The 27084-nt window shown below is 33.9% G+C and overlaps 1 protein-coding gene across 1 annotated transcript in view; it reads left to right on the top strand.

Moving 5' to 3' along the window:
• Positions 1 to 27084, top strand: part of MAGI2 (membrane associated guanylate kinase, WW and PDZ domain containing 2) — a 1321708-nt gene that overhangs the window by 361919 nt on the left and 932705 nt on the right. Inside the window, exon 2 of the mRNA XM_042965265.1 lies at positions 22179 to 22295. Coding sequence (XP_042821199.1) covers positions 22179 to 22295 — 117 coding nt within the window. The remainder of the gene's footprint in view (positions 1 to 22178; positions 22296 to 27084) is intronic.

Below are 27084 nucleotides of genomic sequence, written 5' to 3'. Positions count from 1 at the left end.
AATGATCACTTGATAATACTGTACATTGTCATTTTGCTTAATATAAGAAGAAAATGAATTGACTTTTTCTTCTAGACTTTAGCCAGAAGACCTCAGCTGTCATTTCATGAAACAAAACTGTATATTATGAAACAGACTTTATCTGCCTATTACTTTTTTAGTGAGGCACTACATTTCTTCCTTAAAGTATTTAACTTTTAGAAAATGTTTGGTTCTAACTTTAGATGGTGATCAGAATTGCCTTTATTTTTCCCCCACAATGCCTTAAAATAAATCTTGATTTATAAGACTTTGGTACCTGCATCATGCAGTAGAAAGAGTGAGGTGGGCAGAGCAGAGTTCTTGTCTTAATTCGAAATCTTACCAGCTTTATGACCTTGAACAAATTTTGCAAACTCACCAAGGTTTAATTTCCTTATGTGTAGAGTAGAAATCATAATACTTATCCTTAGAATGTTTTCAGACTTTCTTAGGTTCTAATTATTCTTACGTTTGAGAAGTGTTAGTTGCTAGAGTTGCCATACCGAAGTACCACAGACTTAAGTGGCTTAAACAACAGTAATTCATTTCTTCACAGTTCTGGATGCTAGAGGTCCAAGATCAGTGTGTCAACAGACTCACTTTCTTTCTAAGGATGTTCTCCTTGGCCTGTAGATGGCTGTTTTTTCCAGAGTCTTCTCACAGTCTTCCCTCTGTGTATCTGTGCCCCAGTTTCCTCTTATGAACAAAAACACCAATATTGGAATAGGGCCCTCACAATGGCCACATTTAAGGGCTAAAAATCTTGAAAGGCCTTATTTCCAAATACAATCACATTCTGAGGTACAGCGGGTTAGGACTTCAATATATGAATGGGAAGGAGGGTGGTCACAATTCAGCCCATAACGCCACTCCATATCAAATCAGACATATTAATTAATTATTTTGAAGTATATTTGAATTGATCATAAAGTCATAGGAAATTGCAGAGACACTACTGATCCTGTGTATGTGTGTATCTTTTACCTAATTTCCCCCAATAGTTACATCTTACATAATTATAGTACAATTTCAAAACCAGCAATATGACATTAGTATAAAGCATGTGTATTGTGTTATGTTATTGTATTGCTTATGTAGATTCATATAAACATCTCAAACAAAATATGGAGCCATTTCATCATCAGAAGGTTCTCCCTTCCCCGGACAATCGCTAATCAGTTTTCTATCTGTACAACAATTTGGATAGATCTTAAAGATAATATGCTTTAAAAATGAAAATGAGTGAAAAAAGTCAATATCAAAAGGTCACATACTATGTGATTCCATTTATATAACATTTATGAAATAACAATTAAAAAATAAATATTTTAAGTTAATTTTGTTGGGGTACAATTTGTAAGTAATAAAGTGTACCCATTTTAAGCATACACTTCAATGAGTTTAGATACATGTGTATATTCATATAACTACCACCCTAGTTAAGACATAGAAAATTCCAATCACCTTCAAAGTTCTTTGCTATTCTTTTACAGGCAAACTTTACCCCTACCCCAGGAATCCACTGATCTGCTTTCCATCAATATAGATTACGTTTATTTTCATACAAATGATATCATACAATAAAAACCTTTTGTGAAAAGCTTTTATCTGTTCACTATAATGCTTTTGAGGTTCATCCATGAGTTGCTGAGAAGTACTTCATTGTGTAAATACACACAATTCATGTACTCATTATTCTGTTGACATATATTGGGGTTTTTCCAATTTGAGGATATTATGAATAAAGGTGCTATTTACATTCAACTGCAAGTCTTTTTATGGACACTTACTTTCTTGATTTTTCCTGGGTAAATAAAGAGGGGGATTGTTGTGTCATGTGGTAAATACATGTATACATTTATAAGAAACTATCAAACTGTTTTTTCAAAGTGGTTGTACTATTTTGCCCTTGTAGCAGTACCATATGAACGTTCCAGTTGCTTCATATTCTTGTCAACATTTCATGTTTTAAGATTTTGTTGTTGCTGTTGTTTTAAATTTTAGCCATTCTGAAGGATATGTAGTGGTAATTAACCGTAGTTTGAATTTGCATTCTGTAAAAGCTAATGATGTGTAGCATTTTCATGTGATTGTTGACCATTCATTTTCATTTATTTTTTAAAAATACTTTTTTTAATGTTTATTCATTTTTGAGAGACAGAGAGAGACAGTGTGAGCAGGGGAGGGGCAGAGAGAGAGGGAGACACAGAATCACAAGCAGGCTCCAGGCTCTGAGCTGTCCGCACAGAGCCCCCGACGCGGGGCTTGAACCCATGAACCACAAGATCATGACCGGAGCAGAAGTTGGACACTTAACTGACTGAGCCACCCATGCACCCCTATTCATTTTCATTTATATTCTTTGGTGAAGTGCCTGTTAAGATCTTTGGCTAAATTTTAAAACCCAGTTGTTTATCTTAAGTTGCAAACATTCTTTATGCATTGTGGATACAAGTCCCTTGTCAGAGATCAATATTGTGAATATTTTATCCCAGACCATGACTTGCTTGTTTCATTTTCTTAATACTGTCTTTTGAAGAACAAAAGCTTTTAACATTGGGGAAATCTAGTGTGTGTGTGTATGTATATATATATATATATATATATATATATATATATATATATATTTTGTTGTTCTTAGTGTTTTATAGGGTGTTGACAAATTTTTGTTTACTAAGTTTGTGGAATTTTTCTCCTGTGGTTTTTTTTTTTCTAGAAGTTCTATGTTTTTAACTTCTATATTTAGATTTTACATCCATTGCAAATTAATACCTGTCTGTGGTGTGGTAGGAACTGAGGTTTTTGTTTTGCATACATATTTAATTAGTCCAGCAATATTTGTTGAAAAATCCTCCTTTCTCTATTGAATTGCCTTGGCAATATTTCAAAAACTAACTGAACATATGTGTCAGTCTATTTCTAGAATCTCTTATGTCCCATTTATGTACTTACCTTTTGTCATATCTAGATATAAGCATGTGTCATATTAAAATAATATTTCTAGGTTCATGAGATGATTAGATATTACTTTTGTATTAATGTAATAATTGTACATTTCCTGATACAACATGAACTTTTATAATTACTTAAGCATAAATATTTTATTATAATCATATTTATTCATATTATCATTTATTAATCTTCTCTAGATAATTCTTACTATAAATACAAGCAGCAATAAAAATGAAAATTAGTAAATACAAGATAATTGAAATGAGGTAAAATAGAGTTTTGATAACCACCATGTTTTGACAGTGGTTTGACACATTCCTATTCAAGGTCTCTGTTGCATTTAAAAATATAGTTTAAGAAACAGGCTCATAACAATAGAAAACAAACTGGTGGTTGCCAGAAGGGAAGGATGTGGGGAGATAGGCAAAGTAGGTGAAAGAGATTAAGAGATACAATTTCCAGTTACAAATAAATATGTTACAGGGTTGAAAAGTAAGTTATAGGGGAAATTGTCAGTAACATTGTCATAATTTTATATGGTGACAGATGTAAACTACACTTACTGAGTGAGGTGAGCATTTATTTTATTAAAAAATATTTTTAATGTTTATTTATTTTTGAGAGACAGACACAGAGTGTGAGCCGGGCAGGGGCAGAAAGAGGGAGACACAGAATCTGAAGCAGGCTCCAGGCTCTGAGCTGTCAGCACAGAGCCTGACTTGGGGCTCCAATTCAGGAGCCATGAGTGAGATCAAGACCTGAGCCACTTAACTGCCTGAGCCACCTCGGTGCCCATGGGGTGAACATTTCTTAATGTGTATAATTGTCAAATCAGTATATTATACACCTAAAATTCATATTATATTTAAACCATACTTTAATTAAAAATTAAAAACATAAGTTAAAATAAATGAAAAGATATACATCCAGTAAAACAATAGACAGTTTGGAAAATTTTCCAAAATCCAGAATTATTTAATGCAAAAATAACTTGCACAAATAAATGTTAAAATAATGGAAAGAATTAAAAATTATTCCATTCGCTTACTTAACACCAAAACTATTTAGCAAAGTTTTAGATTCAAATGCTTCCTCCAAATCAAAATTAAAGTATATTTTCATATATAACTTACAGGATTATGAATTGGATTTCAGTCTTTTTTTATATACATGTTTACATTTAGAAACATAAGTAACTGGATCTAGATAGAATCAGAAATTTTACATTATTTGGAGGAAAAGTCCCCTTAATGGAAAAAAATCAATTTTATTAATTAGAATAATGAAAAACTTTATTACTAGGTATATATCCTATTTTATATATTTTTGAATATCTTAACTATCTTTGAGCTGAATTTCTGTGCACCTTATGATATTGATTGAAATAATTCTCAGTGGAATTTACGTAATTATGCCTTTACTTATTTTTAGAAAGACTGCATAAAAGGTGACTCATGAAGTCTTTTATACTTTAATTTACTAACATCATAATGTTGTCATGTTAAAGAGCTTTATTTGACATAGGGCAGCTATTTTACTAATGCGAGGTAGATAAACCTATAATTTTTCAAGTAGTTTAAGGGCCAGCTTCACAACCATATAGTAAGAACTATATTAGAATGTTAATAGATTTTTGCTGCTTTTCATTCCAAATGTCTCATAAAGCAAAAATTCAGTTTATGGTAGAGCAACAAAAACTCACCTTAAATTGTAGCATCACTTTTTTTTAAATTCCAGGAATATAGTGATTCAAAAATGGCCATATATTTGGAGATTAGATATTCCAAAACAAATACTTTATAAAAAAGAATCACACGCTTCTCAATTCATTATATGTCAAGAAACATCTGTAGAGGTGATTATTTCCCTTATAATAAGCTGAGTAGGGGCAATTGCAGAACTTTAAAAGTCTAAGTGGTAATCATTAAGGTTTACATTTAGGATATCAGTCAACTTTCCAGTCTTCTCTAAACAGCCACTGAGAGCCCTAATTCCTTACTAGGAAATTCATCCTTTTTGAAGTTAATACCAGATTAGATAGCAGTTAAATCTGGGAAAACTGCCAGTTGTTATTGCCATATTATTATTTTTTGTATTTGAAAGTGCTACTAAAGCAGACTTCTGCTGCCACCAAGGCTGAGGATGAGTGGCTTTTTATTATATGCTTATGGTCAGAATTCAATTGTTCACATTTACCTGCTGCCATTTTGGTCCTGCTTTGGCTAATTGACAAGTGGGAGCATCTGGGAGTGAATATTTAGTAACAGCTCCCTGGAGAAGGTTTCTCGTGTATGTTTTATAACTTCGGTTGTAGTTCTCTGCCACAAAAATTTTGCTTGATTATATTGGCCTTCCTCATAAGTTGGCTCTACCTCTAAGCATTTGAAAAAAAAAACAAAAAACAAAACAAAACAAAACAAAAAAAAAACAACCAACTGATCAACCAGACAAACAACATAAACAGAAAATAGAAATTACAGGGGATTTAAAATAGGAGAATCTGGGGAAAAGGTTGATTGAACTAGGAAAAGAAGTAGTAAAATGACCTGAGCCAATATGCATATTAGCAACTGGGAAATTCTCTTGGTAAATATTGGAATTCGTATGGAGGTATGGGGCACAAAGTGGGCTATATGTCTCAACCACAACCTGGATGCCAGGTGGACTGTTACATTGAAATGTAATTTGAAAGGACATTAAATTACATTTGAAATGAAAGGTGAATTTTAAGGAAACATATCAATGTTTATTATGAAGCAGGAATAAAAGGAAAGAAAGAAAGAAACAGAACACTTGCACAGCATTCTCAGTGTTTTAGGCACTGTGACAGCTCCACACATGAAAGGCTCGCACCTTGGAGGATGCAATAGCATTGTGGTGGCAAGACCCACAGTATCTATTCAGAGTTGCTGTGTGGCCATAAGATTAGCAAGAAACCGGGAAGGAAGGGGTGGTGCCTGGGTGGCTCAGTGGGTTAAGAGTCTGACTGTTGGTTTCAGCTTAGTTCATGATCTCATGTCCCATGAATTCATGAGTTTGAGCGCCACATCTGTGAGTTTGAGCCCCTCATTGGGCTCACCGCTGTCAGTGAAGAGCCCAGTTTGAATCTTCTGTCTCCCTTTCTCTCTGCCCCTCCGCTGCTCATGCTCACAATCTCTTTCTTTCAAAAATAAAAATAAAAAATAAAAATAAAAGATTGGCAAGAAACTAGGATAGTGTGTCTCTATGTGTCACTTATTTTGTATGCTCTTGCAGGCCAATAGTTTTGTAAAATACTATTGTAAAATGAGTTACTAGTTTTGTAACTAGTAAATGAGTTTTGTAAAATGAGTTACTAGAAAAAATTTTAAAATAAAAGTCCCTTGTGGTTTTTGTTAGTGTGTTTGTTTTGCTATTAGATTTAAAGCTTAAAAATGAAACCATCCTGACAATTACTGGCAATATTTCTTACTTTAAATTTCTGAACAGTATCAAGCAGTTCACCCACAATCACTGGATTAAGCATTATGCAGAAGTGATCTGGAAGCTCCAGAGTCCTATTTCAAGTGCATTTAGGCTATTGGGCCAAATTATTATGCTGTGTCCGTATAATAACAAAGCCACTACAATTTTTCTAACCATCTATTATCCTGAACACTTTATTTTGCCAAAAGAAACTTATTTTAGTATTTCTTATGCTGATTGATAACACTCCAAATATAGATTTGGAAACAATATTTGAAATCCCTATGTAATCTCCTCTGGAGTGTTGAGTCTTGATTAAGGTAGTTTAACACGAACTGTCCATAGGTATAGACTTAAGTTCACTTACACATCTTACACACATGTATGCACAATGTTTATTCTAAAGTATTTTAGCAAAAATTCTGAATATGTATTATTAAAACAACAACAATAGGTCAGAACCCAAATGATTATTTGAGTTGAGTTTAAAGAAAGACCCTTCACTTAGGTGATCAACTGGTTTAAAATCTCTAGGAAACGTAAGTCTATATACCTCCCTTGCATTAAATAAAGTTACACCTCAAAGCACATTTACCTATGTATAGTCCATAACCATCTGCACATTTCCAGTGTAGATAATACATGGAAAGTTCTGTGTCCAAGATAGTTTTACCAATACAGAAACCAAGACTGGAGCAGATGTAAAAGAGTTCTATATATGGAACAGATCTAAGAACATCCTTCCACCAGATCTTCTAAACCTGGACTTGTGATTCAGATATCTCCTGGCTTCTAGTATTTTTCATGAAATGGTTTGTTTTCTTGAGAATTCATGTACTTAATGAATCTTTATGTTCTCTTATAGTCATTCCTCATCACTGAGAAATAAATAATTGTTTCAGGAAACAAAATAACTACACCAGCTGTAGCCTATTTTATCCAAAATTCTTTAGAATTCTAGAAATATTATAATTATTCCACATTTTAGAAAATTAAAAAATTACTTTTTTAGCTGGCTACAGCTAATAATAAATGACAAATGAATGCCTACATTTTTTACCATATGCTTACTACTTTGAATATTAAATATTTTTTTTAGAAACTCTGTCCTTTGACCAATGTCCTTTGCTGCAGGCTTAATTTTAATAATAGATCCTCTAAAAGCTACAGATAACCTGTTTTTACTTCAAGAGTTTTATGTATTTTAAAAATTTAACACTTAATTCTAAGTTTATAGTTAAATAAATTTAGACCTAAAGTTAAAGTTTCACTTTCAGAATGGGTAATGTGCCCTATAATCTTACGTTGATTGAAATCAAGAGAATGACAGAGAATATTTGCTCAGCAAATACTGTTTTGAAGCATGAAAAGTTACATACTAAAACTAATTGCGTTTGGCATCCATTTTTCTTCATGATGATTCACTAGGTCAAAAGCTACCATTTTCGCTAATATAAATTTCAGCTGAAAGCTAAATAGATGTATTTGAGTCTGTGCCATCATTTTCTGGTACTTTCTGGTAATATCATAATATGATCACATAACAGTTAATATTCTATACAGTTTCATACCTTGTGTGAATACATTGCAGATAGTAAGGATTATTTTAATTGTATATTTGATGATTCTTTTCTGTATGTTGATTGCTAAAGATGAAATTTGTGATGACAGATCTAAATCAATTTTAATATAACATTTATATTATACTCCTAAATCATCATATACTTTAACTTCAATCAATCTTTTTCTCACAAAAATGTGATTTGACTATGGGATTTTTAAATTATTAATAGAATAAACTGAGTATGTATTTTACAAAAGGAAGTGAAAATCAGTAAATTTTTTTTTATACAGGCACCTTTAATCAAGACATAAAACTTGACCTCAAGATGCCACCAATTTTCCATTGTAAATGAAATGTAATGAGTTAGCATAATTTATAAAATTTGCTAATTGCCCTTTGTGGTCATGGATATTAATCTAGCTCTTAATACAAATAAGTCATGGAGCCTGTCAAACATTTAATGTAGAAAAATTAGGCATTTTTGAGACATAATGGGATCTTATTATTGTGTTGGACTATTACTGGTTTATAGTCTTTCCAGAAGTGTTTTTATTTGCATCCATTTTGTTTATCAATGAGCAAATACCTATTAAATACCTACTAGGTGTCAGACTCTGCTCTCTCATGGAACTTACATTCTAACAACCTCTAAACAAACAGGCAAATAGATAATATAACTTAGGTAGTGGTAACAGCTATGCAGGCAAGTAGAGAAGTGAATGATGACAATGGGGTTGTGGGAGATAACCAAGTTTAGGCAGGGTGAGGAGTAATATTTGAGCAGAGATATGAACCAATAAAACAGGGAAAGGGAAGGTAATTCAAAACATGATAATTTAAGAATGAGGCACGATTTGTTGCAGCTCCTTGGTGATTTGTATCATGCTTATAAAGAACATGATTGCTATCTCTAACTCTTAGCATGCTGATAAGGTGATAGTTGTTTAGAAAGAATGGGAGTGATTTATTGAGATTCCCTTTCTGAGAGCCACTTGTGAAGGTAATCAGTGATAAGTTCCCTATCAGTATTCCAGGCTTTTGCAATTTTATCATGGACTGTGACAACATATTTGCATACAAATTATCCCTCAGTGTTTTATATAAATAATCCAAGTCATATAAATTGAAAAGCATCATCCTAAAATAGATTTGGGGAACTTTATTTTCAGGGAGAATTCTGGGATTTTTGTTCTAATATCCTCACTATTGACTTATTTTAAGTGAATCATAAGATCAATTGTTTGAGAGGGATATGCCATAATACCACTCACATCATCAATACAGTAGATTCTGTCTCCTATTACCTCCTTTTTTGTTCATTCGCCCAGTGTGGTCAGCCAAGTTGCCACACCTTTAAAAAATAGTACCCCCTTGTCTCAACAGTCTAATCTCTGCCAGTGTCGCCATAATTTTCTCAATCACTCAGCTGAAAATCTTGGTGAAATCTTTGATTCTTCCTTCACCAAATCCAATTCTATTTCAGTCACCAACTCCTGTCCACTCATGTTTTGTTTTCTCAAGAATTAAGCTCAGCATTTTGCATGTAAGACTAGGGTCTGAACTTAAAGCAGAACTTCAGACCTTTCTTTGGGCCCAGTACCATGGAGAATGTGACACACTTCTGTCAGCAGGAGCGGCTCATCCTTAGAGATGAGGAGCCACTTGTGTTGTACACAGAATAACCAGGTAATTCTGATAGGTCTTCTTTGGAACATGCTCTCTTGTGTGTTGCTGCTAGTTGCTTATTTCTCTTCTTCTTCTTCTCCCTGCTAGTTGCTTATTTCTAACGTAGAAGAGATATTGCCTGGCACAGAATCAAGAGACAAGTAAATGTTGCAGCCCTGTACTATGATTAGCCAAGTCAATTAATGTCTGAAATGCTTTAATCATTTGTAAATTAAAACCCAAGATACATGTTACTTTCATGTATTTTACCCTATTTACTGTATACAGTTCTTACGTTAGACAAATGCAGTGATAAATACTAAAAGGTTTTGAAATAAATCACATTCTACACAAAGAAAGGGCAATCATATTATTGTAGCTAGTTAACGTTGAGTAGATGAAACTTTAGATAATCTAATTTTACTACTCTAGACTTCATATTCTGTATTTTACACTAAAGAATTTGAATTAAAAATTAGTCCTCAAATGTATCCTCTCTCACTGCAAAACAGAATTGTCTCATTTGAAGCTAGAATCAAGAATATAATAACATTTTGAGTCAAGTATAATGATAGCTACAAAATCACCAAAGATTACACATTGGAGAGGGTCTTTACTTAAAATGGTGTTTTCTGTCAAATATAAACCCCATCTTTAGCAAATTGTCCCTGAAATCTTCCTTCTTCTTAATGAATTGTTTCAAATATCTTTATTATTAAAAAATTAATAACTGTCATGTTGATATTAATAAAACAAGATAATTCTCAGGTCAGTGGATACTTTATTTTCAAAGTAGTGAAAATTTCAGATTTTTCAAGTTAGCTATTAGATATTACCTTTAAAAGTGTTACTCATGAAAAGCCGATTATCATTGTACTATGTTGTAAAAATTATGGAGAAAGGAGACTTAAAATCATTCTTTCTTTGCTATACTATGATTTTCAATAGTATATAATAAAGGCACATGGCTAAACAATCAATGTTAATATCATCCCAGATGATATTAAGGATTCTTGGTCACATACTTCCTAAAATATAAAATAAACATACTACAAAATATGTTTGTTTTTGTTCTTACTTTCAAGAACAAGAATATTTCTCTTAGATTATGGTGGTGATTATTTGGCAAAAGAAAGTAAAACTTCATTCAAATGAGATATTTACCATACAGGGTTAATTGTCTAAAAGCCACTTGTGTGACCTAACAAAAAACTCATAGTATCAGTTCAAAAAAGAAATATACAGAGGCACCTAGATGGCTCAGTAGGTTAAGCATCCGACTTCAGCTAAGGTCATGACCTGGTAGCTCGTGAGTTGGAACCCTGCATTGGGCTGACAGCTCAGAGCCTGGAGCCTGCTTTGGATTCTGTGTCTTCATCTCTGCCCCTCCCCTGCTCATGCTCTGTGTGTCTCTCTCTCTCAAAAATGAATAAAAAAATTTTAAAAAAGAAATATATAGTAATGGTAGACAACTCTTTTATAATAGGAAGCTTTTCTGAACTTTTATAAATCACACTGACTGTATTGTTGCTTTCATGTATTTGAAATATTTATTAATACTAGGAAAATCATTTAAGTCATCAATTGAGAAAGAATGTAATTCAACCAATATTTATTGAATCCAAATCAATTATACAGCATTATACTAGGCTTTAAAGAATAAAAGTTGCAGTAGGCAGGAAAATGAAGTTTGTCCCAACTGAAGAATAGCAACATTTATCTCTACTACCCCCTAATTTTCATAATATATGGTGATGTTATGTGATAAATATTAGTGGGCCGCATAAAAATCTTTTCTACTTCTTGGGCCTTCCCACAGAAAGTAGTTACCTTCAGCTCCTCTTAATACAATTACCCCTTTAACAACACCCCAAAATGTGAACTCCTATACCATATGTTTGTGTGTATGTATTTCCTCTCCTTGTCAGATTTGTTTTTTTTATTCTCCTCTATGCTATTTCTTTTCATAAAGCAATAAAAACTAAATTCCTATGAAGTTTGTAACCTCTACTTATTGTCTTGATTCAAAATATATCCTTAGGTAAACAGTCACATAATATTTTCATGAAAAAATGTTAAGATCAAATAATAATAGGTCAGTCAAATGGAAGTTTACTTCAAAGAGATGTTTTCAGTAGGTTTCTGTTGCAAGCAGTTCAAAGGATGAGCTGGGTTTGCTTAAGATGGCAACCTCTAAATATCCCTTTATCAGCTCAAAAATCATGCACAATTTTACATGTAATCAGGGGACAGAAAGCAATTAAGAATGCCTTTGGAGGGGGGGCACCTGAGTGGCTCAGTGGGTTAAGCAACTGACTTCATCTCAGATCATGATCTCATGGTTCATGGGTTAGAGCCCTGCATGAGGCTCTGAGCTGACAGTGCAAAGCTTGCTTGGGATTCTCTCTCTCTCTCCCTTTCTCTCTGCTCCTCCACAACTCCCAGACATGCATGTTCTCTCTTGCTCCCAAAATAAATAAATAAACTTAAAAAAAGAATGCCTTTGGTTAATTGTATATTCTTTCTTCTTTCCCATTGTTGGCTCAGTCTTCCCTATAATTCTACAGGCAATACAGTCCCAGATGTCTAAAAATGAATTCTTAGGAAATTTTAATTGATTGCCTTTAGGTACAGATAATTGAATTTGCTAATCTATAGCACTATGTCTGGAAAGTATATAAATAGCCCCTAAAACTCTAGTTGGAGGAAGTAATTTTGTAATTCAGTGAAAGTCCATTATAATACAACTCACTCTCAGGGTCCACCACTATACTTCTTGTTTGAATCATACACTTCTCTTCCAGCCACTTGGGGGCACACCAGTGTTGGTAACAGGCATGGTTTTCTCTTCCAGCTTCCAGTGCTTGAGAGTTATTTTCCTCCCTCTTCCCTTTCCACTGCAATCTCAGAATGTCATTTGGATTCAATCTCTCAAACCCTCTGCTTCTCATTTCTCTTCTGAGTCAGACCAGGGCCTTGGCTTTCAGGGGTGAAAGAAGTAACAACGTAGAGGGACAAGAATGATAAAATCTTCTCTCTACCTCAATTCTCATAGCCCTCAGTGGCTATTTTCTTACTCCTTATTGTCCACCCACTTAGGCTTCCTTAACACACATATCTATGCATTCAAGCACGCAAACACACATCCTATTCCTTGAATGACATATGTAACTGAAGTAGGTGAGCTTAGATTTCTTCTGCAATCTGAAAATATCTTCTAGGCTTTGTAACCATCAATTTTCCACTATTATCCACTACCATTGTCTTTTCTACAGGGTCCATAGTATGTTTATAATACATACTATGTATGCAATCCTTACGTATTGGGCAGAGGAAGGGGGTATGCAGATAAAATGGCTAGGGGATTACAAGGTTTTATGGGGAAACACATTTCAGATTTTTTTTCATAATTCAGTGAGTAATAAAGTATTTTTAAGAATGCTCAGGAAATCTCAAAATGATTTTGTGTTTGCTTCTAAAATAGTAAATAGGGAAGAGATTACAGTTCATTTTATAGTGAAATCAAACCAAATGGATGATGGTGGAACAAACTGAGGGAGGCAGGACCTCAGAATAAACTGTGGGCTGAGTATCTCCAAAGAAAAAGGGAGTTTGGGCTGAGAAGGGCTGTGAGGAAATACATGAGCACAGAGCTTATGGTTCCATAACCATTTATACAAGGGCATATGGAATTACCCTCCCAGTTGGCTGCCCCTCTTCTGCCTACTCCTAACCTATCCTTGCCCTGAGGAATCTTTGACAAGAATCCCCACCAAGGTCTTGGAGCTGGGGGTGTTCCATTCTAACTCCCTTTGAAAGAAGTGTTTGGAATTTTTAGAACCTGTCAGCCTAACTTGAAACTGAAGCCATTTTCCCCTTGCCCCCACCTCTCAAGAAGCATTGTTATACATGGCAAATGTAACAATTATGTGTTTCTAGCATACCATAGATAATATATTTTAGGTGCCTAATTAATTTAAAAGACTTATAGATGGGCCAAAGACATAATTATAATATGCTGCATTATTTCTATAGGAAAAAAAGAATGTTCTGCATTTCAAATAAACTTTTGGAACACACTCCTCATTAGTCGAAGTCAGCCTTGTAGCAATTCAAATCATGTGCCTAGAATTCTTATAACTTCATTAGCTGTAGTCTGTCAGGACACAGCCCTTATAGAGGATATATTAGTCTGTTCTTTGAAACCAGTTTTGTAAGGGAATTTCTTTGTATTGTCATTGTAAAATGGGCTCATAAAAAAAGCTGTGGTTTTTTAAATCAGTTTGGGCAATGTGGTCTATGTCATCATACTTTTAAGGATGAAAACATTTGGAGTGAACTGTTGATTGCACCAGGTCATCTGATGGTTTAAATTGTAGCAGGTTAGCAAAAAATCAAGTGAGAGGATTGACCTTGTTTTATCATTCTCAAAATACAAAATAATGTCAGATGTTTACAAATTTATTCTTGATAATACTTATCAGTTTTACCCACAATAAGTATCACCTCTTTAAAAATACAATTTTTCAGTTAGTTGACTTGAGGATAATAGCTTGCTAATATAAATGAAGGACACTTGAATATTCATTGCTCAAATATCATTCACATGTTCACTTTTAATTTTATAAGTGAATATGTTTCAGGCATACCTAATATGAGCAATTTGTTTTATGTCTTTAAAAATTAATGTGGATAGATGCTTGGATTTTCAAAAGACCAATTTTAATATTTTTATCACTGCATTTTTTTAAAATTATACTTAAACTCTGGAAAATAGTTTAAAAGGCAATAAACCAAGACCCCAAGTGAAGAACAAAACAAACAAAACTTTACCTGGTGAATTATGTAGATATTTTGGACAATAGTTTCTTCCTATGACCTTAGTCATTTTAAATAGAAACCTTAGAGCGTTGACATTTATAAATCTTTAATTAAAAATTTCAAATCAATTCATAACTATCCTACTATATTGTTTTCTCCCTTTAAACTTACGTGGTATAATCTCTTATTTTATAAAACAAATAGATTGAATTCAGCCAGATTACTTTTTCAACATATATCTTTTTTCTTTCATTATGTTGAATTTGTTGTGACATCCTGCTTTTTATAAAGAACATCTAATGTTTGAGTTAGATGAGCCAAAGAAATTAATAGAAAATACCCTATTCCTGCACTGAATTAGCCATCTTTAAATATTATAGAAAATTTAGATACCCTTGAGTTTGTTTTCAACTATGTGCCCATCCTTTACCTTTCGTTATTATAAAATTTGGGGGTAACGCCTATACAGCACTTAGCACAATACCAGGAATATAGCAAGAATTCATTTCTTCTTCTCTATGGGAACCTATAATCATAACTATAAGAACAACTCTAACATTTACTTTGAAACCAAGACTAACAATGAAAAATGAAACTCAATAATAATATCCCATCTGTGCAGTAGTAGGGGGAAGGAAATGATAAAAAGCCATTTTCAATAGAGCTGGAGAATATTATAAACCACTTACATTTATCTTTGTCACTTTTTCTGAAACAGCAATTATTCTCTGCAGTTTTGAATCTCCTAATGATTTGCAACTGCTTAATATATTTAGTTGACTCTTTTATTATTGCATTTCTTATACAAAATATGAAGAAAACAACTAAAATTTGAAGAAAAACAACACACAAAGATATTAAAACATGATGAAAAGGATTGACTATACTCTCTAAGATTACAAGTAACACATAGAAGGGATACAAATTTTCATATACCTAAATGTTTCCAGCTATGGAAAAGCAATTAACCAGATTAATTCATCTATAGTGAGTTACCATGGGTCTTATATGTGTACTCCTATTTAAAATAGGCAAAGGAGAATTACTGGGGGAAGAACAGTTTTACTGGCTCACAATTTATAGAATGGCCTGTATAGATGAAATGCATCCAGTACTCCAGCCGCCTGAAAATGAGATGGGCCTCTAGATCATCAGAAACCACAGATACAATTTTCCACCTAAAAAGGGGTTGGAGCCTGATCCAGGAGACTGGATTAGATATGTCTGTCACCTATTTTGTGGCTGTGGATCTTAAAAGAATAAATCAACCTTCCTGTGATTTATTTCTCCATTTTTGAGGTAAGCCAAGCAGAAACAAGTTTTTGAAAAGGAACATAGCAACATAGCCTTATAATGCTTTCCTATTGTCTATTCCTCAACTTCCCCACCATCCAATAAATTAAGATAAAATAAATGTGCAATTACTCTAGGGGCATTATTTTAAGAGATATGGATAGACCTTTCTCTTCTTCCAATTTCTCCTAGACTGCTCTGCTTGGTTATTTTACTACTTATTTGACAAAGACAATGTATGAAGTCAATTGTCTGCTGACGGTCTTAGCTTCCTGGACAATTCAGGAAAAAAACAAACAAACAAACAAAAAAACCCAGGATCCTAGGGAGATATTATTCATGGCTTTATTTCTTATGGACTATGGATAACTTGTGATCTATAATTATAAATACTTAATGAAATTAATTTGCTTGATTACAGAAAAAAAAGATCCTCAAACTCTAAAATGCACTTAGTAAACACTTTATATGGAAGCATAGAATTTAGATCTAGTGGAGACCTTATTTGGTTCTGCACATACTGTTATGGACTGAATGTTTGTCTCCTCCAAAAGTCATAAATTGAAATTCTAACCTCCAATGTTATGGTATTAGGAAGTGGGACCTTTGAGAAGTTATTAGGTTATAAAAGTGGAGCTCTCATTAATGGGACAAGTACCTTTAATAAGAAACATCAGAGAGATGATTTCTCTCTCAGCTATGTGAGGATACAAGAAAAAGATGGCCCTTTGCTGACTAGGAAGAGTGCCCTCGCCAGACACCCAGTCTGCTAGCTTCTTGATCTTGGACTTAGCATCCCGAACTGTAAGAAAGAATACCTGTTGTTTAAGCCACTCAGTGTAATGGTATTCTGTTATAGCAGCCCAAAATGATAAAACACCCATCTTTTACAAGTGAGAAAAATGAGACCAGAAGTGAAAGACAACTCCATGAGTAAGTGTTGGTGCACTACAGTATTTGTGATCTATTTATTCAGGAAAAATTACAGGGCCTTGTATATTAAGAAGGCACTGCTTTAGATATTGAAGTGAGAAGGGGGAGAAGATATATAATGAGTAGGGAATTCCCTGTCCTGGAGGGCTCACAGTTTACTATACAACATAATGTAGACTCTCCAGTCATTGTATGGCCTATTAGAATGTACAAAGTGCTTAAGAAAGGTGGCCTGGATATAGAAGTTCAGAGAAGGAAGAAGACCAAAAGATCACAAGGAAGGCCAAGGGAAGGATAATTTTAAGCTGAAGAGTGGATGAGAATTCCATGGGTAATATCAAAGGGAAGACATTCTTATTCATGCAGTTTCTTCAATTGCAAACAACAAAGGGGAAACTAACAAAGGTGGCTAGGAAAATGCAGAATAAGGACAGTTCTATGTGTCCAGAAAGCAAAAATGATGGCTGCCACTTTCAGGGTGAATGCATTTTGCATTCACGTTCTTGGGTCACTCCACTTATAAGGTCCACTCCTGGAAGAGAAACTTTTATTGGCTAAGCAAGACACAAAGGCAGATTGACTAAAAGTCTAACCCCATTTAAACAGGATGAGATCGATTTGGCTACTGGGAAAAAGAAATAAAGGTGCCGCTACCAAAGGAAGGTAGTGCAACATAAAGCACAAAGATGAGTACAAAATATAAAGCACAAACACAAAAATCAAATACCCACTTCAACATCTTGTAGAGGATTAATGGAGAAAACAAAAAACAAAACAAACAAACAAACAAACAAACAACGACAACAAAACCTGAGGTAAAGAGAAGGAAGTACAGGATGAATAGATGACATCAGAATGAGCCAGACTTTGGCTTTCTGGTCATCTTCACCTTCTTCTTTCTATGCACCCTCTACCATCCCAATCAGTAAATTACTCTTCTCAATGCACATTTAGTTTAGAAAGTGCAAGCTGATTTCAAGAAGCATTTGACTGAAGGCAAGAGAAAGTTTGAGCTAATAGCCATGCCCACTAATGAGGGATGGGACTACACCTGTCACGAACTAGCAATCAGACCCTTGGCACAAATATTACAGAGCCTGGTGTGTTTTTCCCTCAACCTTAGATAAGTGACCAACGTTAGCTACAAGACTACAACTAACAATTTGTCTTAAGGAAAATGCCAAGGAGTTTCTGTCCACCTGAGCTAAGCGGCATCTTCTTTCATAGCTTCCTCAACCTAGGCATTCAAGTAGTAAAGGGGGCAAAGCAGTTCTACTGGGCAAATTTCTGAAAACTTGGAAACCATAGAGATGCACACTACTTTCAAATGGTAACATTTACAGTTTTCATTCTCAAACTCCATGGGAATTTCTTCCTGATGCTTTCCCCAGTCCCCATTTCATCTTTGCTCCAAGCCCAGTGTCAGATGATTTGTGAGAGCTCCACTTTCTTCATTCACAATACAAATGAAGAGTTTGAATCATGTTCTGTCTTAAGGGTTCTTCAAAAGTTAACCTTTGATGTCAGGCTGAAAAGCTTGTTTGAGGTCATGTTGAGAAAGGACTTGACTGCTTTGAACTAAGAATTTTGGTCTTCAGCGGTGCCTGGATCGCTCAGTCGGTTGAGCGTTTGACTTCAGCTCAGGTCATGATCTCACTGTCCATGAGTTTGAGCCCTGCATCAGGCTCTGTGCAGACAGTTCGGAATCTGGAGCCTGCTTCTGATTTTGTGTCTCCCTCTCTCTCTGCCCTTCCCCTGCTCACATTCTCTCTCTCTCTCCTTCAAAAATAAATAAATATTAAAAAAAATTAAAAAAGAAGTTTGGTTTCCAGACTATAGGTTAAGAAACTTAAGTACATGTTCTTTAGCAGAATCATCAGCTTCAAATTCTTCCCAGATCTCTTACTAACAAATATGTGATTTGAAAATGTATTATATCTTCTAACTTGTTTTATTTTGTAAAATAAATGGGAAAAATCACAGTTAAATGAAGTATTTCAAAAATTTTTAAATATAATAAAAGAGCTACTGAGCTTTTCAAAGAATATAATGGCTAAGGCATTGGCGGTGGCAGTGCTCTGCTTAACAGAATGATTGATGTAGGCATCTTCTAAGGCAGCAAATCTAGGTATCACTAACAAATGACAGAACAGAAACTCCATGGAAAAAAATAACAATACGACCAAAAGTTATAACTATGGCAAATAATGTAGCAGATTATTCATTTGTTTTAATAATAGGTAACATTTACTGAACACTTACCATGCATAATTTTTTAAAATGTGAACTTAGATACCTGAAATCAGGTAATCTTGAGACCCAAGAGCTATTTTTCAGCTCAGCTATTGCCCACTCCTGTTGCTTAATTCTTCTCTAATTTAACTTGCTAATTAAGGGAACATGTGCCCTTAAGAGTGTGTGTGTGTGTGTGTGTGTGTGTGTGTGCGCTCTCTACACATATATACATATATATAAAATAGTTCTATACCTACACATGTATCAGTTGGGATCATGTAAACTTGCAAATAACATAAAACCATAATAGCTTTAGAAATATATGCTATGTAGTTGCCTATATTATTTTAGCTGCTCATTGAAGCCATCAGGGGTCTAGGTTGTTTCTAACTTCTATTCTACTCCAGTATCCTTAGCATGTTGGATTTTTCCCTTATGCATGTCATATCCCTTTATGGCTGCTTCATCTCAGAATGCTGGTCTAGTTCAGTTAATAAAGAAATACTCTCCTTCTATGTTAGGTCTCAATGGCCAGAACACAGCTTCTGGAAGTTGAAAGGGCAGCCAGGAAAGTGAGGAACTAGGTCGTATGACTATTTCAGACCACTGTGATCCACGTCCTAAAGTTGAGCATATTTGGGCCTGAAACTAAGTCAGTATTCTTAATTAAAAAGAAGAAAAAAGAAAAGAAAAAGAACAAAGGAAAGAATACTGGGTAGGCAAGTAGCAGAAGTTCCCATAATAAGGATAAATAAAATTTTTTTACTTGAAAGATGTGGTGAAAAATTATGAAAAACAATAAAGTATTTGTGAAATATGAGGCAAGAGAAGTCCTTCCAAAATAATTGTCATCATTTATGTCTTTCATTTTAATTAATGGAAGAAATTTTATATTAATTCTCAGAAGCTTCAGCAGATCCTTCCATGGGGAGAAAAGTCACTGAATGAATAGACAGCTTTTTGTTGTTGTTTTCTTACAGAAGTTAATTTTTGAGAGGGTGAATGTAGCATATTTGTAGTAGAAAAATGGTTTAAACTGATAATTTGTTTCAGTGAAAAGAATCATCTTGGACTACAAAATGTGAGCTTATCCATGTAACATTAGGTGAGTGATTCTAGCTCACTTTAGTGGACAGACTGCATCTGTTGTTCTATAGTTAGCATTTTCTCCGGCTGCTAGAAAACATCTCATCATTTGGAATGTCCCACATATTCGACAGAAAGAAAAAGAGAAGAAAGCCGGAGTGCAGTTGTTGAAGGACCTGTGTACTTCGAACTCTGTGGAAATGACAGCTGAAAACAGGCAGGCATGATGCTGGCTCTGTGGCTGTAATGAATTAGCGGCAAGGGTAGGCATGATCTGTTGACCAGAAAAGACTGAGGGAGAAAAACAGCGTTTCAGGCTCTCTAATAATTAACTACTTCAGAGGGATGTCAGGAAGTCCAAGACCCATGGAAATGCAGGACGTTTGGAGGTATACATAATAGGCAATCGTAGATAAGTGTTAGTTTTAAGTGGCTCTCATATTTGACTGCTTTGCTTCTTTGACCAAAGAAATTGTTTTGAATTTGGAAAATTAGATGTACAAGCATTCTGGATGTAGTGTTTATGTGCACTCAATAAGCAATATGTTTGCCTTGGATATCATTTGTTTTCTGATATCATATTATATTGGGTGGAAAAAACTAGATTGCAATTATTTGCTCAAATATATGAGAAACAGTGTTTGGAGAGGAAAAAATTTGATAGTCAATTCGGTTAAAAATATTATTTCTTATGGCGTCTTACTGAGGCTGTGCCAATAGGATAGGCAGCAACTGAAACAATGGATTCAGAAACTTCAGAAATGTTGTGATATGTAGTTTGCAAATACATTAACTACTGTTTGCATAAAAGGTGTTTGTGTTGCATATATGCACACCTGCATAATGCTATTTTACATGGTCATGGTGGTACAAATAGATTGATGAATTGTAATTTGGGGATTCAAAAAGACGAAGAGAATATGATTTATGTGACTCTTACAGATTTCCTATTCTATCTTTAATTTTTTGTCCTGGTTCAATTATCTAATATGCTTGAAAAGATAACCATTTCAGGAAGGATTATTTATATTTTTATAGGTATCTTGATTTATAATTTATTCTTTTAAATAGAATAAGAAGGGCCTTGGGTAAATCTTCATAATTTTGCGTAATTATCTTTAAATATGGAATTAGTCTTTGGTAGATCCACAGAGTACCTTTTCTTGCCTAGGGCTCAGTTTATTTTTCATTACATTATAATGGCAAATAGGCTTAAAATTATTTCTGGAATAATAATAATAATAATAAAACAATTATAATAATAAAAGAAAAATTACCTAAAATTTTTCAAACCTTGTCCCAGGTTAAAAAGAGCTGCACATAGAAAATTACTTGAAGGGGCACCTGGGTAGCTCAGTCAGTTATGTGTCCGGCTCTTGGTTTTGGCTCAGGTCATGATCTCACAGTTCATGAGATCAAGTCCCATACCAGGCTCAGCACTGCTGGTGAGGAGCCTGCTTGGGATCCTCTCTCTCTCTGCCCCTCCTGTACATGCTGTCTCTCTCTCTCTCTCTTTCTCTATCTCTCAAATTAAATAAATAAACTTAAAAAATAATTAAAATAAAATTAACTCATACAGACACACTTTAAAAAATTATTTTGATTTATTATATAAATGGAATGAAACATTAATATTTGTGTAGGTTTTATTCTTTTAACTTTTCAAATCACTGTATCTAAATCCATAGTAACTTTGAATAACTTAAAAATCTTCTCAAACCTTGAAGACATACTAAGTGAAATAAGACAGTCACTAAAGGGAAAATATTATATGGCTCCACTTATATCATATACCTAGAGCAGTCACATTCATGGAGATGGAAAGTAGAATGGTGCCTGTCAGAGCCTAGGAGGAAAGGGACAATGGAGGTAGTGGGTGGGTGTCTTTTTTGTCAGCAGTGCTATGAGATATACTGTGACATTAGTTCAGGAGTAACACATAACTTTTGACATAATACAGACTTCATTCTAAATGAAAAATAATTTAAAGAATGCCTTGTAAAATGCTGAGCACAGACCTGACAATTATCTCAGTAAATCTTATCTTTTATTATTATGCAGATAAATGTTTAAATGGGTTCATGAGTATATTTAAGACAGAATCAAATTACATACTTAAAACTTATTTTCCAGCATCCTTCATTAAGAAACTTTATCATTCTAGGAGGAATTGTTGATAAGGATCTTCGTCACTACCTCAACTTACGATTTCAGAAGGGTTCTGTGGATCACGAACTTCAGCAAATCATTCGTGACAACCTCTACCTCCGCACAGTGCCGTGTGAGTACAACAGACAACATTATTGTCTTTCTATGTTAAAAGATAAGTGTTCACCTATATGTCTATTATTTAAAAAAAAAGTTAAATTGTACTAATTTTTTATGGTGGACTTTGGGACAAAATTGATTTGAGATACGGATTTTTTTGAGATATGGAATTTTTAAGTGAAAAAAATTTAACTACCATTGTGTGGTTTATGATGATGTTGTAGCCAGATGAAACTTGCAGTTGTCAAGCTACAAAGCCTGTCTTACTTCTTAAATTAGTTTTGATAAATATGAACTCTAGTGCAGGATGTTGATGATTTAGAATGAATCATTATTGGGGTAGAACTCCACACTGTGAAACAAGAGAATGCAAATTAAATTTATTAGCTGAAACAGCTATTTTGTAAGTAGAATCTATCCAGTAACTCCCAACCTCATATCTGGTTTGCAGCAGGGGATCCTCACAAGTGAAAAGAAACTCATGCATTGAAAAGTAAAGCTAAATGTCTGTAACTCTTAGAAAGTGATAATGTTGAGTGTTGGGTACAAATGTCTCATATGCAACCTATAGAAATCCACAGAACAACAATCTCTGATTATGAGCAGGTGCTATTTCAAAAGAGAGGACCCAGTCAAATGGTAAAATTCACACATCAACTTTTTAGTACCTGTCAGCTTATTTAAGAATCTTGTATTAACTGTAGCACAATTCAAGGACTTTTCAAGCCAGGTCCTAGATCCTAGGTAGATATCAAAATCCATTTCCTTCAAGTCCCATGATCCTCAGAGACTTCCCAATCTCTCCAAAAACTCTGTGGTGTTGTGTGTATTTCTTTTGTTTTAGCACTGCTCTGAATTTTAATAAACTCAAAGCTATGGGCTCTGGAAAATTGACATTAAAGACAGGAAAACTTGGCTATATATATATATTATTATATATATTATATATATATAAATGTTTAAATGTTTATATATATTATATATATAAATGTTTAAATATATATATAAATGTTATATATATATATGTGTATATATATATATATATATATATATATATATATACATATATATATATACGGGGTGTCTTGAACTACCAGAACTATGCAAAAGGCATAGGTCATGGATGATTATACTGAACTGTTGAAAACACACAGAGAAGCGAAATGGATAATTCAGCACCCAACCCTTTTTACCTACGCACATCTTAGGAGGGGTAGACTTTTGCCATTGTTAACACCAAATGCCATCAAAACAAAAATGCCAGGGCACTACTATCACATATTCTTAAATGAGAATGCTTACTGATTGACATCTTGTCAGTCCAAATGCTACCCCTGTCAGTTTGTGTTAGTGAAGTGAATAGACTTTTGGGCTCTTGCTTTGAAACTAGAAGTTGAGAAAAGTGCATTCTTAAACTTGTAAGTTTGACATTAGAGTGATGGCCAGAGGAAGATGGATTAAAGTAAGTGACTGAACTATTTATAAGGTAACGGGTGGACGCATTTTCAAAGCTGTGATGTTGTCAGTGCAGCCATGTGCATTTATCTTTTGTGACATGAAAGAAAGGAGATCTGAAATACTGAATAAAGAATCTGGGCACTTTATTATGTTTAAAAGCTGAGAGAAACAGATAAGAGGCTGACATTCAGGAATACTTGTAGTCCTTGCTAAGGCGATGACATAAATAAGAAGTCTTAATTAAATATGTAGATAATAGGGATAAATTTTGCATTAGTTAATTAACTTCTTAAATAAGTCATCTCTCTTTAGAGTACAAAAGAAATACTATGAAGGAAAAATAAATATAAGGGTAAAATGACTAGGCTTATATGAGTAAACATAAAGAGTTTCATGATGTGATTTCAGTACAAGGTCATAAATTCAATTAGAAGTCCTTGAATAGCTCTTATAAAGGAGATGATTAGAAATGAATCTGAATATTGTAATCAAACAATTATTCTTTGAATTTGTAGCCACTACTCCTAATAGCCAGTTGGAGTAATACCATTCATTAAGGATGCTCTTAACTTGGCATAAAAGTGAAAAAGACATCTAAGATAGTGATGAGTCTGACTTATATCATCTCTAATTACTTTTATACTGATGTACTGGACCTACACAATCTACCATCTTCACTCAGTATATCTTTTAATAAAATGTTCAGACATATTCAGAGAATATGCAGCAAAAATGTGTCAGTCATGTAAAAAGTCCTGGCTTTGTTTGGAATCTTACATGTGTGTCCAGCATATCTACTGGTCTTGACTATGGAGTGATGTTTGTTACATATTTTCTTTGGTAAAAAAATTCTCAATGGTTTTCATATACCCAGCACCATAAAAGGAATAGATGTTACTGAAGAGTACGTCACTGCTCTTACAAATGCATACATTAATACGTATGCCTCTTGTGTGGTCGATAAATGGCTCCAAGAATAGGTCCTGGATAACTCCATGAAAAAACAAATTGTAGTCCATTGTAACTATGTGAGGGTGGCTTAACTATTTTTATAAGGCAAGACCCAACTGAATAATTCTGCTTACTCCACCGCCAGTAACTATGACTAGGAGGAAAGGAACAGTCTTGGCACTGGATTTCCTTGGTGTCTAGTGAATAAGAAGATTCTGGGGTGAGAGCTCCAGAGACACCCTCCCCTCACAAACCCCCATATACCCAGCCAAATTCAGTTGTGGCCAACTTGGCTCCTGTACCCCTCTCTGGAAAGGAATCTGGGCCCATCTTCTGGTTGATTTCCAAGCTAAGTGAGGGAGGGAGGTGGTTAGTCTAGCCCTTTATGGACCTTAACTGTAAATAATATAAAATCTCATCAGTCTGTTCCCTGCCCCATAAACAAAGTTGACTGCATTTAGGCTTTTCATTTGTCCAGAACCGTATCTCAGGGCCTGATTTTTCAAAAATATATTTTTTGAAGCTGTGTCTCTAGTCTTGAAAGGCAGAGCTTGGTCACAGAGACAGGATTGTTGGGCATATAATGAACATGAGCATACACACTTCTGTGAATGCACACAGAAGCTCCCATGAGATCAGTTCATCCTTCTTTGAAATTGAATCGGGGAGAAAAGATCCTTAGGAACTAACTCTTGATATTTTCTCTAAAACATAAGCCGTCACATGATTTGCATATTAAAGACCTCAATTTGTACCTAAATATGTGTCTTTTCATCGCTAGTTGTATGATTTATGGGGGTAAAAGTCTTAAGAGGATCCTGGTGTCCTAAAATGAAAGTTGATTTTTAAAAACTAAATACTGTAGATGAATCTTTCTACCATTAGATTTTAGGCTAGATAGGATTTTTATGTAAGGGAACTTCAGGAGACATTAGTAAATAATCATGAGACAAAACTGTTGTAATTTGGAATGTGATAAAGACTAACCAGGAAAAATGTATACACATAAAGGACTTGGAAAAGTTCAGAACATACATCAAATGGGATTTCAGTTACTTTAATAGTATACAAAGGACAATTTCAGAAGCACTAAGTTAGTAGCATCTATTTAGAGATTAGCAAGATTATTTAATTGTATCATGGTAAATGTGCAAAGTTAAGGCAGCATGGCTTGTTCTTTGGATAATATAGGTTCAAACATATATGAGGGAGTTTAATGGAATTAATATAGAAAAACATTGGATTAATTTTCAAGTGTTTAAACACTTAAAAATGGAGTTTATTTTTGTTTTAGTATTCTACTGTGCATAAAGATTGCATATAGTTAACTCTTCAGTCTAATCAACCATGGTTAAATTGACTATGCTTCCTAATCATGAGGAAAAAAGATATAACCATTTTCATTTATTGATGAAACGCTGGTCTTCTCTATCCAGTATTTATTAGAGACACAAATTAATTTTCAAGGCATTTATGAGCACAGATATAAATTCCAGATACTTTTTTCCCCATTATACCAGTTGCCATGAAGGAGAACTTCAATGACCAATTTTTAAAGTTTCAAAATGAAATGGAAGGTAGTTAAAATTAAACTTCTCTCTCAAGTTCATACTTTGTCATTTGGTGAGATGGTCTTATTAGGAAATGTTTTAAATGTATTTGAAGCCAAAAGAAATACCAGCGTATACCAAGTAAAAGACAAAAATCAATAAAACCAAATGTCTAAAACTATTCCATAAAAAGTGAATAAAATGAAAAACATAGTTTTAAGATATGAAAAAAATTACTTTTATGGAAGAGCTGATTGGGGTGTAACTCACGATGATGTTTCTACATATTTAAGCACCAAGTTAGTACAAACTAAGTCATGTTAAAAAGAAGCAATATCAAGAATAAAATTGTAAGATTACTAATATATATTTTAAAAATTTTTCTGTTATGTTAAATTATATTTCATGGAGAAGCAAATAGAAATGGGCTCTTTAAAAGTTATGGAATTGTTTTCCCTTTAAGAAAAGCAGTTACCAACACACCAAAAGGTGTAGCTATGCAAAGGGATCAATATCCCTTTCCCCTAATTATATTAGACTATAGTCAGAGAGAACTATAGAAGAGAAGCTGGTGATTACATATGTATTAAAAAGTCTGAAATTAAAAAAAAGTCTGAAATTAGGGCAGAACTTTCTAGTATACTGCATGGGGGAATATGATTTTAATTCTTAAGCACACATCAGTACTTTTAAAGTTTATATGATTTTTTTTAATATTCAACAAGGCAGTATGTTTTTGTGGGCATGTATTAATCTTTCTAGTTATTTGTAATTTTCATCATGAAGGTGTAGTTCTAAGCATGTGCTAATAAGGGATGATGACATCAACCTGTGTCACTGTTA

Source organism: Panthera tigris, chromosome A2, assembly GCF_018350195.1.
Source record: "Panthera tigris isolate Pti1 chromosome A2, P.tigris_Pti1_mat1.1, whole genome shotgun sequence".
NCBI lineage: Eukaryota > Metazoa > Chordata > Mammalia > Carnivora > Felidae > Panthera > Panthera tigris.
The sequence above is the reverse complement of the archived record's forward strand: the minus strand, read 5'-3'. Positions and strand labels throughout refer to the sequence as shown.